Source organism: Neoarius graeffei, chromosome 13 (assembly GCF_027579695.1).
Source record: "Neoarius graeffei isolate fNeoGra1 chromosome 13, fNeoGra1.pri, whole genome shotgun sequence".
Classification (NCBI taxonomy): Eukaryota; Metazoa; Chordata; class Actinopteri; order Siluriformes; family Ariidae; genus Neoarius; species Neoarius graeffei.
This window is the reverse complement of record NC_083581.1, coordinates 10,159,038-10,180,332: the sequence shown is the minus strand read 5'-3', so window position 1 is coordinate 10,180,332 and position 21,295 is coordinate 10,159,038. Positions and strand designations below refer to the sequence as shown.

Genomic DNA, 21,295 nt, shown 5'->3' with positions numbered 1-21,295 from the left:
GGATAGATGTGACCTCGGAGCGGAGTCATGCCTGGCAGTAGATCTATGGTACAGTCATACAGCCGGTGTGGCGGTAACCTGCAGGCCTTCCCCTTACTGAAGGCTTCAGAAAGATCCCAGTAGCACTTGGGAACGTTGTCCATGAAGTCTGGTAGAGGACTCTCTACAGAAGTGGAGGACACTAGGAATTGAGGATGAGAAAGGCAGCTCTGAAAACATGGGTGACCACTGGAGAATTTTCTTGTTTTGTCATGAGATGAGAGGATCATGGAGTTGTAGCCAGGGATATCCTAAGATGATGTCATGACGAACAGTTGTCATGATGTAGAGTGAGATGAGCTCCTTATGCAATGCACCCGCCTGTATCTGTATGGGTTGAGTTCGTGATGTGACCAGTCCGTCACCTATGGGTCCTCCATTGATTGCCCTAATGCTAAGAGCGCTGTGCAAAGGGGTGATTGGCAGGCTGAGCTTTTGCACGAGGGTTTTATTGATAAAGTTGCCCTCTGCTCCTGAATCAATGAAAGCGGACAGGACATGAGTGGAGGATGCCATCTTTAGTAACACTAAAATTTGAAGGGATTTTGAGTTGCGCTCCCTCACCGCACTCGTAGCTTGGACAGGTTTATCTATTGGGGCTCCCCAGGCAGGTCGGACTGGGCAATGCTGAATGCTGTGATCTGAGCTCCCACAGTAGAAGCACAGTCCCTCCTTGCATCATCTGGCGTGCTCCACATGGGTCAACCTTGTGCGTGAAACCTCTATAGGTGAGTTGTCCTCTGGTGGTGAAGCAGCCTTGGTGCCATCGTGGAGAGAGGGCCGGTGCTTTAAGAGTTGGTCTAATCGAATTGCCAGGTCAATGAGGGCATCCAGTGAGAGATTCTCATTCCTACACACCAGTTCACTGATTATCTCGGGATGTAGACCTTGACGAAAAACCGCCTTCAGGGCAGGGTCATTCCACCTGCTGGCGGCTGCTAGCATCCTGAAGTCCAGGGCATACTCTGCGATACTTCTAGTGCCCTGCAAACTGGCAAGTAGGCTTTCACCCTTCTGGTTCATGATCAAACACTCTTAAATAGGCAGAGAAACTGCTCGTAGGATTTCATTTGTTCTCCTCCCCTGTTCCAGACAGCTGTAGCCCAGTGGAGCGCTTTGCCCGTGAGAAGAGACAGAAACTTAGCAATTTTTTTACTCATCGGGTAAATCTGGCATGGTGGCGAAATACAAAGAGCATTGCAGTAAAAATCCTTCACATGCGGTGGTGTCTCCAGCGAACTTCTCAGGAGTGGGGAGTTGTAATGCTGGACAAGGAGGAGGCTTGGGGCACACTTGGAGGGCCTGCGACCTCACATTTGCAAGCTGTGTCATTCTGGTGTTCAAATCGGCAAGCATCTGTTCATGTTCTCCTAGCAAACGCCCCTGAGCATTAAGAGCCATCTGTTTTTAAATCCTCTGCTACATCTATGCTCGCAAAGTATCCTGTGAGGATGCAGGCACTTACAGATGTATGTGCGGCAGAAGACAGCTTTTGAAGAGTAAACCAAGCCAAAACAAGACACAGGAATCGTAGTCAGTAGGCTAGCGTGGGTCAGGCGATCGGCAAACAGTGTAACAAGGACAAGACAAAGAGCAAGGAAACGAGGAAGAACTAGCGAGGGTCAATAGTCGGAAAAGCGATCAGAAAGATGCAATGCTTGGTATGAACTGGTAAACTCAGGACGATACTTCGCAATGGTGTGAGTATGACTGGGGTTTATATGGAGGGACAGGTAATTGCGGAAATGCGAGCCAGCTGTGATTCAGTAGGCGGGAGATAGAAGGCGCTGTGTGTTTTGGGAGTTGTAGTCCGGGTTGTCCATGTTTGTAGTTTGCTCACTCTCAGCAGGTTTACTGACACTCAGGAAATGAGCTGTAGGTTTTACTGAGTATATTGCAGAACCATCCACAGTTCTTCTGGACACTTTGACTGTCACACTTGCTTCTTAATTTTGCAGCAAAACCCAGTAGCCTTCATTAGGTTTTCTTTTTTAATCTGAAAAGTGCTTTCTTATGAAATATTCTGCTCAGATACAAACTTTTTTTTTTCTGTAACATTTAATTTTGTGCTGGAAAATGAACGTTTGGAACTCCAAAACGTTTTTGTACTGACTTGATAATTTTATGTAGAAGTCATAAAATAGAAATCCATAACAAAGCTTGTATGAAAAAATAAGGTGCCTAAGACTTTTGCACAGTACTGTACATATTAACTAACTGGCCTCCATTTTAGCTCAATCAGCAAACGGTCTCACTCTACACTCTTCACCACAAAGCAGTTACATTTAGAGGGACAAGTAGCCAGCAGGGGCCCTGATCTGGACTTGGACCTGCTGCAGTGCTGTCAGACCTGAGACCTGACAGTCAACTTCAAGACCAAAACTATTATTGTTCAAAACAGATGTAGATGTTAAGGAACCACATCACTCCACTTTAAAGACACACAAAATAGAAAATGAACTGCATTTACAGGAAATCCAGTCTTTCCTCCCTGATCAAACAATATAAAAGAATAAATTGCTAAGAGATTTTTAACTGCATTTCCCAGAATGCACTGCAGGCAGGAAGCATGTGATTGATTGTTGTGCTTGCTGGATGCAATGTGAGAAGCTTGTATAAAACGTACAGCTATGTTTATTTATGTCCGTTTTTGTCTTAGCTGTTTATAAATGTGTAATTATTGTGCAAAAGCAGTTTCCTGTTACTTTCAGTTCATGGATTCTTCTCTTCTGCCCAAATCTCTGTTATGCTGAAACGCCTGAGTCAAGAGTTATAGGAAATACAGTCTCAATCGTCCTCAATCTTCTCAATCGTCCAATAAAAGAATAATGTGCAAAGAGATTTTTAACTGCATTGCCCAGAATGCACTGCAGCCTGGAATCTGGGAAGCATTAGCATTTTTTTTTCTCATAAATTTGTGACTTTTTAATCTCAGAATTTCTGAGTTTTTTCTCGTAAATGTAAGATCTCAGCACTGTTTTTTTTTCCCTACAATGGCTCTAATATGCTGTCAAAGAAAGCACACAGGGTCTCATCTCATTATCTCTAGCCGCTTTATCCTGTTCTACAGGGTCACAGGCAAGCTGGAGCCTATCCCAGCTGACTACGGGCAAAAGGCAGGGTACACCCTGGACAAGTCGCTAGGTCATCACAGGGCTAACACATAGACAACCATTCACACATACAGTCAATTTAGAGTCACCAGTTAACTTAACCTGCATGTCTTTGGACTGTGGGGGAAACCGGAGCACCTGGAGGAAACCCACACGGACACGGGGAGAACATGCAAACTCCGCACAGAAAGGCCCTCGCCGGCCACGGGGCTCGAACCCGGACCTTCTTGCCGTGAGGCGACAGCGCTAACCACCACACCACTGTGCCACCCTAGCACACAGGGTATTCTACACAATTAAAAAACAAATTCACACTCAATTTCCAGTGCAAATATGGATCAAATGATATGAATCAGTTAAATGAACCAATTCTGCTGTCAGTCATGTTGGACATGGGCGTGTACGGCTGCCAGTGGAACTGGGTCACTGGCATTTACTGATGATGTGACTGCTGACAGAAGTAGCAGGATGAATTCTGACGTGTGTAGTATAATTCTGTACTTTCTGCTAAGATTCAGTCAAATGAGTCAAATCAGTCAAAAGTATTCATATTCTTCTTCTGATTGTACAAATGATTCACGTTTGGCAAAATAAATACACAGAGATTAAGGTGTGCACCTGTTTCAGCAAGTTAAACAGCTCTCTGGGTTTAATTACAGGTCAGTGACATGACACTGCACTAACCATGAAATGACTGGAAGAAAGCCACAATGTTGGGATGATTCATTTTGGACAGTAAAGTCACCTCCTTTTTGGCTGCTTCCCTTTCTCGACTGGACATCTACAGGAGGGAGAGAAAGAGAGAGAGAGATTTCATTCAATAGTAGAATATGTTCATATTTACAGCTCGTGTCCAAGCATCGGTTTCGTCATCTCCTTCCGGCTTCCCTTTTTTGCATAATATATTATTTAATTATCTGGTCTCCTTAGCTGATGTTCATGCTGGATATGACTTACGAGACCCAATTGGTGGTGGAAGAGCTGCGGGCAGAAGTTGCATGGGAGGGCAGGGGGAGGACAAGATTGTTCCAGTCGCTCCTTTCTTCTTCTTTGTTTATCCTCCTCACGCTGTCTTCTGTTCTCCTCGAAAGCCGAGGTGCCATCATGAACAGCTAACCTCCAGGCACTTCTGTCCCTGGCAATTTGCTCCCACGAGGAAGGTTCAATGTTGGTTTGGGCCAGGGTGCACTTGAGCTGATCTGTGTACCGTAGCGGCGCTTTGGTCCTCCTCGGGGTCGTGTTCCAGTGACGAGTTCCCCATAGAGCATGATCCTTGGGAGTCGGGAGGGGTTCATTCATAGGATATGGCCTGCCCAGTGGAGACGATGGTGGATGACGGTGGCTTCAACACTGGGCAGCGAGGCTCGGTTCAGGACCTCAGTGTTGGTAATGAGGTCTTCCCACCAAATTTTGAGAATCTGCCTCAGCTTGTACTGTTGGAATTGCTCAAGGCATTTGATGTCACAGCAGTACAGTGTCCAAGTCTCACAGGCATATAGAAGGGTAGAAAGGACTACAGCCTGGAAGACCATGATCTTGGTTCAGATGGTCAGCGCATGGTTGTTAAATATGCAGCAGCTAAGGCGACCGAAGGCGGAATGGGCTGCCTTGATCCGGTTTTCCACGTCTTTTTCACATGTGGGGATCTTTGAGAGAATGCTTCCCAGATATGAGAAGTGATCCACTTCTTCCAGGGGCTGGCTGTTAATAATGATATTAGTATTTGGAAGCATTTGACCTGGCGGTGGTTGGATGAGGGCCTTGGTCTTGTCAGTGTTTACCTGCATCCCAAAACGCTCGTAGGCAGCGTTGTAAAGATTGGCAATCCTCTGAAGGCCATCAGCAGTCCGACTTGGGGTGGCGTTGTCGTCAGCATACTGCATTTCGTGGACTGAGATGGTAGATGTCTTACTCTTTGCGCGAAGACGGGCTAGATTGAAGAACCTGTCATCCATGTGGTACTGCACATCAATAGAGGGGGTCCCCGATGAAATTTCGTTGAACATAGCTGCAATGTACAGCGAAAAGCAAGTCGGTGCTAAAACACACCCTTGTTTAAGACCTCCAGTGATGGGAAATGGGTCTGAGAGGACGTTTTGATGGCATACTCTGCCAACCATGCCTTCATGAAGGGAACGGACTAGGGTGATGAAGTCAGGTGGACAGCCGAACCTGGCAAGGACTGCCCACTTTGCAAGGCGAGGGACTTTATCGGAGGCCTTTTTGAGATCCCAGAAGATAAACATAGCTGGCTGTTGTTGTTCTTGACTCTTCTCCTGGAGTTGACAGGCACAAAAGATCGTGTCTATTGTCCCTCAAGAAGGTCTGAAGCCACATTGGGACTCCGGAAGAGCATCTTCTGTGAGGACAAGGAGGCAATCGAGAAGAATGCAGGCAAAGATCTTGCTCACAATACTTAATAGCGAGATACCACAGTAATTGCTGCAGTTCTCTCTGTCCCCCTTCTTAAAGATAATAATGATATTTGCGTCACGGAAGTTACTTGGGAGAGTTTTGGTTTCCCAGATCTTGAGGATGAGGAGCATCAGGTGATTATTCAGCTCCGGGCCACCGTGAGTGAAAAACTCAAGCAGGACGTTATCTGGCCCTGGAGCTTTGCCCGGTTTCATGTGCTTGATAGCCTTGTTAAAATCTTGCATCGAGGGTGGCAGGGACATCCAGTGGCGAATGGGGTACTGAGGGGTCATATGGAGAAGATCGTCCGGGGTGCGCGAATGATCATTGAGTGATTGAATGATCACAAATGATCATTGCATGATCACGAAATGAGACTTCCAGCAATCAAGGATTTCCTTGCTATCGGTGATGACAGTGGAGCCGTCTATAACTTTTAGGCCACCCACTGATGACCTTGTGGGGCCGAAGATCTCCTTGGTTGCTGCGTAAAAGCGTTGGCCAGCATAGTTTTGGATCTCCTCCGATTTCCTCTGCCACCAGATGTTCTGAGCTTCGCAGATCCCTCTTTGGCATTCTGCTAATGCTTGTTGGTGTTTCCGCTTATTATCCACAGTAGGATGATTCTCGAGGGCGAGGCGTGTCCGCCGTTTGGCTTCGATGAGACGAGTGATGTCTTCATTGTTCTCGTCGAACCAATCCTGGGTCTTCTTCCAGACATAACCAATTGGTTCCTCTGCGGCATTGGTCATAGCATCGCGGAGGGTGGTCCAACGGTCCTCTATTGAGATTGGCTCTGGGATGTCCATGAGGTTTCTTTCAACAGCTTCCCTGAAGTCTTGAGATGTCTGAGGGTCGCGGAGCTTGGTGCAGTCAAAGCGGCGACGGGGTGTGTTTGCTGGGACCCACTTTGGTAGTCGGCGGATCTTGATGTTAAGACGAGAGATCAGGAGACGGTGATCCATCCAGCAGTCATCCGCTCTGAGCATAGAGCAAGTAATACAGACATCTTTTCTGTCCCTAGCTCTAATCAGGACATAGTCAAGTATGTGCCAATGCTTGGACCAAGGATGTTTCCAGGTCGTCGTCTGTTGGTTGGGGAGTCTGAATAGGCAGGGCTCTACATTAACTTTTGAAACCACTTGTCCTGTCGGGCAAGTTGAAAGGAAATGTACTTGTCTGAATGTGAAGTTGACTTGTCCGAAGAAATATTTGAGAAAAAAAAAAAAAACCACAAATAAACTATTTGTAACCCAACAACCTTTATTGTATTTTTTGCATTTGCATCACACCGCTTGTGGCTTGTACTCTTGCCATAAGACACTAGAATGTCTCGCCTATATGAAGCTGTACCTTTAAACATGCTGCTCGAGACATCAGCATAAGTAGGATGCGATATGTACAGAAAACATTCCATTCCATCTCCGGTGTCTTGGACCCATTCAAATTCATCCTTCCAAGAATTGAGAAATTTCCTCTCTCTCTTGCTTTCATAGTTCTGCTGTGATTGTTTCCTCTTCTTTTCAGCACCAGATGCCTCGGATTCACTAGACTTCTTTGTGAAGCCAAACTTCAGGAGGGACATTTTCTAAATGTCTAAATTTTTATAATGAACACCATCAACAACAATTCAAAGATTTGGAAATTACCAGGGCTGTGTTGAAAAAATCGATTTTCCGATTCTGAATCGATTTGCATATTATTTCCTGAAGATGGATTCCTACGTCCAAAGATCGATTTTTTAATTACATTTTTCCCGGTGAAGTTTAACCCCACTCATCGCGTCACTGAATTCGCGCAGGCGGTCTGGATGCAAACGGTGCGCCTTTTGGTGGATGCCGCCTTTTTCACGGCTGAATCGTGCAGATCCGATTTTTTTTTTTGGGGGGGGGGGGGGGGGGGGCGTTGGAGTGTCAGAAGAAAACAGTAAATCAGAAAGCTGCGCACGTTTGCGCAGCTTTCGCGCAAACGTGAGCAGCTTTCTGATTTACTGTTTTCTTCTCATACTTATACTTCCTATGTTTCATGGACTGTAACGGCATTTGCTTATTTAGTAATTTTAATACAGAATTTACTTTGATGAAATTATAATCAGACACTCCAACGCCCCCCCCCCAAAAAAAAAAAATCAGATCTGCACGATTCAGCCGTGAAAAAGGCGGCATCCTCCAAAAGGCGCAGCGTTTGTATTTCTGCAAGAAGCTGCCTTACTCCTGGGCATGTAAATGAGCTCCTTTTTCTGCAGAAGAATCTTTTTGTACCCAAGTGATGGCAGTTGATGGACAGTTTACCCAGTCTGTCTCAGGTCAAGTTTAAGGTCCAGTCAGAATTTATTTTTGTGTGCACTTTAACAGGAAACAGCGTTTTTATTTACAGTCTGAAGTTGAAATTTAAGGTTTATTATTTATTTACAGTGGTGCTTGAAAGTTTGTGAACCCTTTAGAATTTTCTATATTTCTGCATAAATATGACCTAAAATATCATCAGATTTTCACACAAGTCCTAAAAGTAGATAAAAAGAATCCAGTTAAACAAATGAGACAAAAATATTATACTTGGTCATTTATTTATTGAGGAAAATGATCCAATATTACATGTCTGTGAGTGACAAAAGTATGTGAACCTCTAGGATTAGCAGTAAATTTGAAGGTGAAATTCGAGTCAGGTGTTTTCAATCAATGGGATGACAATCAGGTGTGAGTGGGCACCCTGTTTTATTTAAAGAACAGGGATCTATCAAAGTCTGATCTTCACAACCCATGTTTGTGGAAGTGTATCATGGCACAAACAAAGGAGATTTCTGAGGACCTCAGAAAAAGCATTGTTGATGCTCATCAGGCTGGAAAAGGTTATAAAACTATCTCTAAAGAGTTTGGACTCCACCAATCCACAGTCAGACAGATTGTGTACAAATGGAAGAAATTCAAGACCATTGTTACCCTCCCCAGGAGTGGTCGACCAACAAAGATCACTCCAAGAGCAAGGCATGTAATAGTTGGCGAGATCACAAAGGACCCCAGGGTAACTCCTAAGCAACTGAAGGCCTCTCTCACATTGGCTAATGTTAATGTTCATGAGTCCACCATCAGGAGAGCACTGAACAACAATGGTGTGCATGGCAGGGTTGCAAGGAGAAAGCCACTGCTCTCCAAAAAGAACATTGCTGCTCATCTGCAGCTTGCTAAAGATCACATGGACAAGCCAGAAGGCTATTGGAAAAATTTTTGTGGATGGATGAGACCAAAATAGAACTTCTTGGTTTAAATGAGAAGCATTATGTTTGGAGAAAGGAAAACACTGCATTCCAGCATAAGAACCTTATCCCATCTGTGAAACATGGTGGTGGTAGTATCATGGTTTGGGCCTGTTTTGCTGCATCTGGGCCAGGACGGCTTGCCATCATTGATGGAACAATGAATTCTGAATTATACCAGTGAATTCTAAAGGAAAATGTCAGGACATTTGTCCATGAACTGAATCTCACGAGAAGGTGGGTCATGCAGCAAGACAATGACCCTAAGCATAAAAGCTGTTCTACCAAAGAATGGTTAAAGAAGAATAAAGTTAATGTTTTGGAATGGCCAAGTTAAAGTCCTGACCTTAATCAAATCGAAATGTTGTGGAAGGACCTGAAGCGAGCAGTTCCCAGAGTTGAAGCTGTTCTGTATGGTGGAATGGGCTAAAATTCCTCCAAGCCGGTGTGCAGGACTGATCAACAGTTACCGGAAACATTTAGTTGTAGTTATTGCTGCATAAGGGGGTCACACCAGATACTGAAAGCAAAGGTTCACATACTTTTGCCACTAACAGATATGTAATATTGGATCATTTTCCTCAATAAATAAATGACCAAGTATAATATTTTTGTCTCATTTGTTTAACTGGGTCCTCTTTATCTACTTTTAGGACTTGTGTGAAAATCTGATGATGTTTTAGGTCATATTTATGCAGAAATATAGAACATTCTAAAGGGTTCACAAACTTTCAAGCACCACTGTAAGTTTAAAATTTAAGGTAAATTTAAAGTTTAAGTTTAAATGTCCTGTTTACATGTTCGCACTTTAAAGGCAATTGAATGTTTTATACTTTTTATATTTTGAAGATTTTACACAAAACTGTGAGACACTTATGTTTCCTAAGGTGCTGTATCTTTGGTTCTTATTTACAAACGGTATAATGACCGTTAGGTTACTTTGAAGCCAGTAACCAGCAATCTGGTTACATTTACACTGGCTAAGAATCTCTTTTTTCACATTATAAAATAAAAATGCATTTGTGTGCAACAGAACAGCTTTTGGGTGAATTCTTAATCTTAATAATGCACCAGGTTAGTGTCCCATTTGAACACTATTGTTGCAGGTACAGAGACCTCTGGCGTCCTCTGTTTGCTGTCTTGATTCACCTTTCTGTGAGGGGGTTTGATCATTATCATTTTCACCAGTCTTACAGCCATCATTAACTACCAATACTTGATTAATTTGCTGTTGAATGTCAATATAATACAAGTATTAATATGTTGCTTAACTACACAGTCAAAAATGGTTCTAATAACACTAACCCGAATCGATATTGGATCGAATCGAATCGAGATCGGATCGGATCGCATCAAATCGTATAGAGTCATGATAATCGATTCTGAAGCTTCAGAATCGGAATCAAATCGATTCTTGAAATTTGAATCGATACCCAGCCCTAGAAATTACCACATACTCAACGTAAATATACAGTTGAATAATGATCCCGCCAACAGAAATGTCAACAAATCCACGTGTATGACATGATTAAAACCAATCATAAACGACCGTTTACTTTTCAGCTCAAATACACGAAGCGGTATTGGCCGGTTTCGCAAGTGGAATATTCAGTACCCCCAGGATTTCGCAGGCCTTTTTTGTGATTGTTTGCGGGCTAAAATGTCTGATGTTGCGGGGGGGGGGGGGTTCCAAAAAATTGCGATGAAAGTTGCGGTGTTTTTTAGGTTTTTGTTGTGATTACATTGCGGGAGGAAGTGAAAGTTGCAAAAAATTGTTGCGATTTTCTCTTTTTGTGATTAAAATTGAGTGATATGTTAAATATTAAGTTATTACTGAAAAACTATTGATTAAAAAAACAAAAGACACTGATAAATGGTCCTATAAACAACTTTATCAATATAAAAGATTACCAGGACTACAAAAATGCAGAAAAATAGGCTTTACTTATCTAAATGCACCTGTTGGTTCAAAAGTTAAAGTGCATAGAACCTCACAGCACAACATGAAGTTACCTTAAAATATAATATTTTAAGCTTTCATGTAAGAAAAAAAAACTATTAATACTAGTACTGTGTGCAGGCAGTCTCTCCGGAAGACTAAATTAAACAATAATTATAAACTAATAAAATAAATGGCTCAGGCTTCATAGAAGAAAAAAAAAACTATTTGAACAGAATCTCACAGTATGATGATGAAGCTGCCTAAACAATGGAAAATAAAATACCATTTTGGCAAAAATGTTGGCATCCATTAATTTCTTGTATTAAGTAAAAAATAATGTAAAGTGCACACAGTCCTTCACTGTAAACATAGCACACTTTCAGTAACAGAATTTAAGCTTATATAAACACTGATTCGCACATGCTGCTTCTCTTGAACGTATACACGGAAGTAAGGCGGAAGGTAGTTTGTCGACATCACCTCAAGACGACGCCAACGATTGGTCAAATTTGCGGGAAAGTTGCGGTGATTGGATATAATTGCAACACCGCCCTGAATTCGCAGAGATTGGTTGAATTTGCGTTGATGTTGCAAATCGCAACATCGCAAAATCCTGGAGGGTCTGAATATTGCGCATGCACACATCACTCTTTCCGAATAGAAACATCCAGCGATTCATCAAAACAATAGGTCAAGTGAGATGCTTCGGAAATCATGTGAATAAACTGATAAATTTGATATGTAACCCGAATATCGGCATATTTTGGCACTTGTCCGATTGGACAAGTAACTGAGACGATGAACTTGTCCGACATAAAGTATCACTTGTCCCGGACAAGCGGACAAGTGTTAATGTTGAGCCCTTATAGGGTGTTGGTAACGACGAGGTTATGCTCAGCATAGAGGCCCAAGAGAAGATGGCCGTTAGCATTGCTATTCCCAATGCCGTGGTGACCAAGGATGCTTTCCCACGAGCGATAATCACTGCCAACTCTGGCGTCAAAGTCTCCCAGCATGATGAGTTCGTCATGTACAGGGACTACCTGAATGGTACGGTCAAGCAGGTTGTAGAAGGAGGCTTTGACTTCATCTTCAGAGGTGAGAGTAGAGGCGTACACAGAAATTACGGTAAGGAATCTGTCCCGAGTGAGCGGTATCTGGACGGACATCACACGCTTACTGATGGTAGTTGGGACAAGGTTATGCTGGTGCACAAGCTGGGATCGGATAGCAAAGCTGATGCCATGGATGCGTGGTTCGTCGGGGTCCTTTCCCTTCCAGAAGATGGTATATCTGGAACCAGCTTCCCTGATGTTGCCTTCACCTGGAAGCCTGCTCTCACTCAGGGCTGCCACATTGATGTTGAAGTGGGCAAGCTCTTTGCAAATGTACATTGTTCAGGACGGTCGATGTCACTCTTGTCCTGGAGGGTGTGGATGTTCCAAGCCCCAAGAATGAAGGGTTTTGAGACAGAAGAGTGGGTAGTCAATGGTTGGGTAGCAATAACATTTGTCGTGTTCTGACCGCTGAATGGGAATTCTGCCAGCCGTGGTATGCTGGCCAGATGAGTCTGCCGTGTCCGATGTTTACCCCACCTTTTCTAGGGACCTCCCCATGCGGGGTGGGCTGCGGGAATCCTAAAAAGGCCAGCCCAGTTGCGAGTCTAGCTGCCGAGCTCCATTGTCAAGGCAAGGTCAATGGAGAGTGACCATCAAAGACTCACTGCCAACATGTGGTCACGGACTAGAGGCTTCCAGCTATCCAGGCCTGCCCCCAACGCCCACAGTGCCATCGCCATTGGGCTTTGAGATATAGAGGTCGGAAGAAACAGGTGACTAATGCCATTCGCTGAAGAGCTTGTTTTAGGTGATCGTGACTGCATGACGGCCACGCGCACACACTTGGCCAGCAACGCTTCCACTGCGGCTCAGAGGGTTGAGACATGCAGTTTCGGCGAGGCTGGTTGCGTCAGACTGCCAGGTTCTTGATCCATCAAGGCCCGCCTTTGTCGTGCCTGCCTGCTGGGCGCTGCCCTCTTCCGCCGGAGACAAGCGCTCTGCTTGGTCCACTGTTGGAGTCTTGCTGTTGGATGCCTTTAGTCTGGAACCTCATCCTCGACCTTACCGCTTTGGGTGATCCTACCAGGAGTTTGAAATTCCCGATGGCATCGCTCTCGGAATCATTGGAACACTCAAGCTCTTCCACCACGGCAAGGTGCATCCACCGGAAGGGATATTTACATTACCTCGAATAAGTAAAAAAAAAAAAAAAAACACTTTGGCTGTAGACTATAAGAGACAGTAAAAAGCAGTGTATTTAGGTCGGCAACAAAAAAACAAAAATAGAAATGTACAGACACGTGTATCAATATTACAAACTATAACTAATGTAAATGTTAATTAAATTATTAAAGTTAATGAAGTTTTTAAAGTTAATGAGGTTAATGAAGAAATGGAGAAGTGTGACACAAAAGTTCTCACCCGGGCCAGGCTGACCTGCTTCACCACACACTGGCGCCCTGAACCCGTCTTCTCTCTGACCAGCAGTGCTTTCCCAAACGCACCCTCTCCCACCTGACCCAAAACCATGTACTCCTCCATCGCCCTGACAACAACAACAGCAACAACAACAACAACAATAATAATAATAATAGACAGAGCAATAATTAAAAATACTCATAAGAATCTTAAAATACTAATTTTGATATCAAATATAATATAATATAATGAACAACGGCGGCACGGTGGTGTAGTGCTTAGCGCTGTCGCCTCGCAGCAAGAAGGTCCGGGTTCGAGCCCCGTGGCCGGCGAGGGCCTTTCTGTGCGGAGTTTGCATGTTCTCCCCGTGTCCGCGTGGGTTTCCTCCGGGTGCTCCGGTTTCCCCCACAGTCCAGAGACATGCAGGTTAGGTTAACTGGTGACTCTAAATTGACCGTAGGTGTGAGTGTGAATGGTTGTCTGTGTCTATGTGTCAGCCCTGTGATGACCTGGCGACTTGTCCAGGGTGTACCCCGCCTTTCGCCCATAGTCAGCTGGGATAGGCTCCAGCTTGCCTGCGACCCTGTAGAACAGGATAAAGCAGCTACAGATAATGAGATAATGAACAACATTGTCACTTTCAGCAAAAAACTAAATAATAATAATAATTTACTTCGTTGTATTTGCTGCAAATAATTATGGAAAAAAGCAGGAAATTATAAAACAAACAAAAAAAGAAAAAAAAGACGAAAAATAGTGGAGTGTGGCAGGCAGGTAACCATAGCAACGGGGCAACAGTTTCGTTGATGTAGCTCAAAATTGAACAAGCTGAATGATTAACTGAGCGGAATACACGCGGTTACTCACCGAGCAGACGGGTAAATCACACTCCTGATCCATTTTCACTGTGAAATACGAGAAATGTCGTGAAATTCATGTCAAATTAGAGACATAAACTTGCCAGGATAAGGACACCCACACAGTAGCTCGCTGCGTGATGACGTATACGAGCGCGTGAACACGGCGTACAGGCCCACGTGACTCACCCGCTCTGTGGGACTTGCAGTTTCACCCGGAAACAGCTCGCAAAGTGCTGAATTGTGTATCTGTAAAGTTTATATCTCATCTCATCATCTCTAGCCGCTTTATCCTTGTAAAGTTTACAGTTGTTGTTATTATTATTATTATTATTAATTATTTTAAGACTTTTAATATAATAGGCCTATATAAACTAAATAAAGGTTGGTCTACAGAACTGATGGGTTCCATTTTAATGAGTTCCAGTTCCACGCCTACTGTTGTTGACTTGTCCGTGCGTTTTCTCGTTAAACTGAAGCATTCTGGTGTATAAGGGCTGCACACACAGTGATTTCAGGATAAAACATGCAGTGGATAAAAACATTTTAAGCTTAAACAGTTTCAGACAGGTAGCACGGTGGTGTAGTGGTTAGCGCTGTCGCCTCACAGCAAGAAGGTCCTGGGTTCGAGCCCCGGGGCCGGCGAGGGCCTTTCTGTGTGGAGTTTGCATGTTCTCCCCATGTCCGCGTGGGTTTCCTCCGGGTGCTCCGGTTTCCCCCACAGTCCAAAGACATGCAGGTTAGGTTGACTGGTGACTCTAAATTGACCGTAGGTGTGAATGTGAGTGTGAATGGTTGTCTGTGTCTATGTGTCAGCCCTGTGATGACCTGGCGACTTGTCCAGGGTGTACCCCGCCTTTCGCCCGTAGTCAGCTGGGATAGGCTCCAGCTTGCCTGCGACCCTGTAGAAGGATAAAGCGGCTAGAGATAATGAGAAGAGATGAGATGAGTTTCAGACAGGTAGCACGGTGGTGTAGTGGTTAGCGCTGTCGCCTCACAGCAAGAAGGTCCGGGTTCGAGCCCGTGGCCGGCGAGGGCCTTTCTGTGCGGAGTTTGCATGTTCTCCACGTGTCCGCGTGGGTTTCCTCCGGGTGCTCCGGTTTCCCCCACAGTCCAAAGACATGCAGGTTAGGTTAACTGGTGACTCTAAATTGACCGTAGGTGTGAATGTGAGTGTGAATGGTTGTCTGTGTCTATGTGTCAGCCCTGTGATGACCTGGCGACTTGTCCAGGGTGTACCCCGCCTTTCGCCTGTAGTCAGCTGGGATAGGCTCCAGCTTGCCTGCAACCCTGTAGAAGGATAAAGCGGCTAGAGATAATGAGATGAGTTTCAGACATATTCAGTTTCATCTTGACACAATATTTTTTCAAACACGAATAGTTACGTTGAGCAATTTTCTGGACATCTGAGATAGTAACACTGGCTGGAGGTGTGTGTATTGAACATGAATCTATCATACCATATAAACCAGGGGTTCTCAACCTTTCCTGCTTTGAGGCCCACCTATTCATACTTGTACCGAGTCGGGGCCCATTAAAAAAGATCCCCAATTATTTTGGCTCATCTATTCGATTAGAATCTAATAATCTATTGTAAAGTGTATTAATGGGATGCAATATCACCCCCTGTTACAGATGGGAATTAAATAAATGCAATAAAAACAAATTTTTAGATTGCAGGCATTGTGTATGGATGTGCCAGAAGCCAAATCATGCATGCAGGGCATTCTCAGTCAAAAGGGATTAATGATCCAAAAGTGGATTCTGGTCCATTAACAAAAGAACTTATTGCCATGTTTGTTTACAGCAAAAAAGCAAGTTATTAAAACCAAGAGGTTCACTCAAAAGAAGTGGATATAAAAACCACTCAATGGGATAGATCCTTAGGCTGCTGGGCCATAGAAGGTTCACGCTGCACGCTGCATGCTGCACGCTGCACGCTACACGTTCACGTGAAGAACCGGACCCTGGGCCATTAAACTTCATGCTTGGATGTTCACGTGTTGCGTCTGTTCTACTTTGACCGAGTAACCAACAATATGGACTCTTCGGATGACGACGATTGCCTCATTCTGCTTTTACTGAGACAGAGGAAGAGAAAAAGGAACAGAATTTGGAGCCGAGAACACTTCCTTCTGATAGAAACCCGTGGTGAATTTCACCGAACATTCTATAATCTGCTTGACAATCCCGATGAAGAACTATTTTTCAATTATACCATTCAATTATATTTTTTCTGAAGTTTTCCCCTGAAAGCATAGAGTTATCTCCCTAGACCCGTTCTGATTGGCTGGCGCGGCGGTGACCGCATGCATTGACTGGAATTTCCGTCTTCACGCCTAGAAAAAAGTGTGCATGTTCATTTCACGCTTCACGCGTGAAGTGTGCAGCGTGCAACGTGAACGCCGTTCTATGGCCCAGAGCAAGTCATGCTACGTTTGTCCACTTTTCTTTACACGCGTGTAGCGTGCAGCATGCAGCGTGCAGCGTGAACCTTCTATGGCCCAGCAGCCTTACATGCTAACAAAGTTGTTGTTTTTTTTCCTATGGAAGAAACATTTACTAGCTAAATTTGACATTAGTAGAATAAAATTTGATCATATTGTAGCCGGAACTAAATACAAGGACAATAGTTATGCATACTATTAATTAACTTAATGTGAAAATAATTAACAGATAATCAACAGATTTTAAGTTTTTTTTAAGCTTGTGTTTCTTTTTAGTCTTTTGTATTTGTAATTATTTGTATCTGTACATGCACAACCCCACTAGCTCTGCTGATCAACTTATCATATTTAAATAAAGTTATTCATTCATTCATTACAAGTTGGAAAATTATCCATCTGTTGAATTCTCCAACATCTCAAACTACCTGGTGCTGCAGACATCATTCTACACAGACACACAGATGAAAACCTGGAAGAGCATGGAGGCGTACAACTTTTATATGTGGCTGGGTTAAAGATCTGGGGATCAGGACACTACAAAATAAATCCTGTATCATTTTTGCCCAGGTAAATAGGAGTTTCTGGGCTTTTTGTCCACGTCTTTGCGATGGTTGGTAGGATGCTACAAGTTTTGGTATCGGGTGTAAACAAACCACAGCCACTCAATTCTCAATCCTCCTTGCTCTTCTCTTCCAGCAGGAATCACAGATCCATAGAATTTACCCACAAACATATTTATTTCTGTGTGTGTACACATGAGCATGTGCACTCTGTGTGTACGCGCGCGCGCGAGAGAGAGAGTGCGCGTGGGTTAAACATAGAGGAGGAATATGACAAAATAAAGGCTTGTTCATCTTAATTTACCCATAAATTTATTTATTCCACTTGAAAAGTGTTTGGCAAACCAGCTACCGGATTTGGGACACAACGACATCCTGAACTATTTAGTATTTGGCTTCAAACTTGAAAAAAGTTCACAGCCCACTAGACGGCGCTTCAAGGCCCACTAATGGGCTGCGACCCAGTGGTTGAGAAACACTGAATAAACTATACTGCTAATAAATTTCCTATTCTTTCAGCTTATGTTGTCTTTTTCCTCTTTTTAACAAAACAATAAATTAAGTATTCATTTTTTATGACCATGTGGTAAAGTGTTAAACTCCTGGTAGACATAGTCAGGTTTTGGTATGAAATATCCTGGTGCTGAGAATAATTCATGATGCTATTAGTCTTCACAAGAGGCACTAAACATCCCCAAAGCATCACTGGTCCACCTCCGTATTGCTGCCTTTCACGTGACGTCACATCCACCTCATTAGTTATTCAAAACTTTAGCTGGTGGTCTACCAAAGCTTAGTTGGCAAAGCGCTTGTATGGAGAAGGTGCATTGCTCGCATGAAAAATTCCTTACACTTATATTGTTTTAGGTTGTTTGAATCAATCAAACCGTGAAACTGATAAAAGTTTCTTCAGGGTTCCCTGTGAACTAATAAAAAAGGGTGAACGAACATAGGATTTCACAAAAAGATGTCGAGAAAGGTGGCTTTTGAACCTCACTGAAATTGAAGGGAGCCGAGTCGAAGCATGCTCGAGTTTGCAGTGATCACTTCGTGAAAGGTTTGTATATCCCTCTCAGCTATGTTAGTGTTTTCCAAGTACTTTTCTTGCTATGTGTCGTTATTTGATGGTACTTTTTTTAGTCACAAAGCGCTAAAGTCCCCAGGTGTTTCTTTGTTTACTCCTCACAAAGTCCATATGCATGAAGGTCGTAACAAAATTCTTACCCAGCCATACAACTAGAATGTGCCATGATCACTTCTCCGTTTTGTTTAACTAAGATCCAGGTCTTTAAAGGGATTTCTGATGATCTTTGTGAATGATTTACCTGAGAGATAAGAGCCAACACAAGTGAGAATCAAGCAAAATGTTGCTTGTTTACACTTCAACTTGCAGCGCTTTGTTGTAAAGACGTGAATGAAAAGCTTAAAAAAAACATACTGACACAGGCAAAAACAATACAGGATTCATTTGGCAGCAACTTGATACCGAGATCCTTTACCCAGCCACGTACAAAAAAGTTGTAAGCCTCCATACTCTTCCACGCTTTCATCTGTTTTGCGGTGTAGAAGGACGTCTGCAACACCAGATAGTTCGAGATGTCGGGGAACTCGACTGAAGGGTAGTTTTCGAGATCATATGACAAACCCTTCTTTCTCAGACTGTAGGGGTCTATTCCATTGCACATAGCAATTTTCTGAATATATCTAAAGTGAGCAGTGGCTTCTAGATTACGAACATACTCTGATAAGTTTTCGCTAGTTGTTTGCACTATGGCAGCCGTTTAGACCACCAGCTATTTCACTTCTGGTAAAACCACTAAGAAAAGTCATGTCACTGAAACCCAGCAACTGTACACTGATTTTACACATCAGGTGCCTTTCCTTAAACTCAGTAGCATTTAGCTGTCAAACATGTTGATGGTTTGCGTGGCCAAAAATGTTTGAGTACCAGAACACACGGTGAAACTGCAGTTTTAATGATACGATGAAGTTGTAGGATGATCTCAGGTAGGACTTCTTTCTTGCACTTTGTGGTGGTTAATATCTGTTAATTTTGAAACTCAAAGCTGAGAATAAACAGTCCTGCAGTTTTCATACATTCATTTTTGCTTATGGTGAGAAAAATGGTGAGTTTCCTGTTCTTGGCTGACAGGAGTGGAACCCCATGTGGTCTTCTGCTGGTGTCACTCATCCACCTCAAGTTTTGACCTGTTGTGTATTTTGAGATGCTTTTCTGTTCACCACAGTTGGAAAGAGGGATTATTGGTGTTACAGTGTCCTTCCTATGGCCATTCTCCTCTGATCTCTCTCCTCAACGAGGCATTGGGTTGAACACTCCAGATCAGTAGTTTGTAAAATACTCAACAGCCATGCCACAGTTTTAAAGTCACCATGATCACATTTTCCCCATTCTGATGTTGGATATGAACATTAGCTGAAGCTCTTGACCTGCAGCTGCCTGAGTTTATATATTGTGCTGGTTGGACAACTGCATGAATGAGAGTGTGTATACTAGTGCATCTCAAAAAATTAGAATACTGTGAAAAAGTTCAATATTTTCCATCAGTTATTTAAGAAAGTGAAAATGTTATATATTATAGACTCATTACACATAAACTAAAATGTTTCAAGCATTTTTCTATTTTAATTTTAATCAGTATGGCATACAGTACAAAAACATAAAAAAAAATATCAAAATATTAGAATATTTCATTTCGAGTTTGAGTAAAACAGTATGAACACAGTGTATCTCTCGGTCTAGTTCAGTACGCACAACCACAATCATGGGGAAGCCTGCTGACTTGACTGCTGTCCAGAAGATGATCACTGATGCCCTCCATAAGGAAGGTAAGCCACAAAAGGTCATTGCTGAAAAGGGTGGCTGGAAAAGGTGCACAAGCAACAGGGATGGCTGCAGTCTTGAAAGGATTGTCAAGAAAAGTTGATTCAAGAACTTGGGAGAGCTTCACAAGGAGTGGACTGAGGCTGGTGTCAGTGTATCAAGACCCATCACGAACAGACATCTTCAAGAAAGGGGATACAACTTTCGCATTCCTAATATCAAGCTACTCCTGAGCCAGAGACAATGTCAGAAGTGTCTTATCTGGGCTAAGGAGAGAAAGAAATGGACTGTTGCTCAGTGGTCCAAAGTCCTCTTTTCCGATGAAAGTACATTTTGCATTTAATTTGGAAATCACGGTTCTAGAGTCTGGAGGAAGAGTGGAGAGGCACAGAATCCAAGGTGTTTGAAGCCCAGTATGAAGTTTCCACAGTCTGTGATGATTTGGGGTGCCATGTCATCTGCTGGTGTTGGTCCACTGTATTTCATCAAGTCCAAAGTCAACACAGCCATCTACCAGGAGATTTTAGAGCACTTCATGCTTCCATCTGCTGACGAGCTTTTTGGAGATGTTGATTTCCTTTTCCAGCAGGACTTAGCACCTACCCACAGTGCCAAAACTACTACCAAATGGTTTGCTGACCATGATATTACTGTGTTTGATTGGCCAGCCAACTTGCCTGACCTGAACCCCATAGAGAATCTATGGGGTATTGTCAAGAGGAAGATGAGAAACACCCGACCCAAAAATACAGATATGCTGAAGGCCACTATCAAAGCAACCTGGGCTTCAATAACACCTCAGCAATGCCACAGATTGATCACCTCCATGCCACACCGCATTGATACAGTAATTCATGGTAAAGGAGCCCCAACCAAGTATTGAGTGTATAAATGAATATACTTTTCAAAAGTTGGACATTTCTGTATTGTAAATCCTTTTTTTGATTGATCTTAGGGAATATTCTAATAATTTGAGATACTGGATTTCTGATTTTCATGAGCTGTAAGCCATAATCATCAAAATTAAAACAAAAAAGGCTTTAAATATTTCACTTTACATGTAATGAATATAGAATATATGAAAGTTTACCTTTTTGAATTAAATTATGAAAAAAAGGAACTTTTTCATGGTATTCTAATTTTTTGAGATGCACTAGTATAGGCTATACACACCAGTCTCGTGACATACATGACTGTGTGTGTGTTTTGAAGATTTTACTGCGTACATTTGTTAACATGTACACACTGTATGATAAAGAGAAGGAAGACATCTCTCACTTTTATCTCTCTCTCACACACACACACCAAATCAGCAGTTGAGAGCATCAGAAAAGAACAGCAAACCATTAA

General features: G+C 43.1%; 1 protein-coding gene across 2 annotated transcripts in view; it reads right to left on the bottom strand.

The window, feature by feature from the left end:
* LOC132896423 (serine/threonine-protein kinase Nek5) overlaps positions 1-14,218 on the bottom strand; it is a 186,335-nt gene extending 172,117 nt beyond the window's left edge. For both annotated transcript variants that reach the window (XM_060937239.1, XM_060937240.1), the window contains exons 1-3: positions 14,107-14,218; positions 13,243-13,366; positions 3,837-3,933 (exon numbers count right to left, since the gene is read on the bottom strand). In XM_060937239.1, coding sequence (XP_060793222.1) covers positions 3,837-3,933; positions 13,243-13,362 — 217 coding nt within the window. In that variant the 5' untranslated portion in view covers positions 13,363-13,366; positions 14,107-14,218. The remainder of the gene's footprint in view (positions 1-3,836; positions 3,934-13,242; positions 13,367-14,106) is intronic.
* Between the last annotated feature and the right edge of the window lie 7,077 nt (positions 14,219-21,295).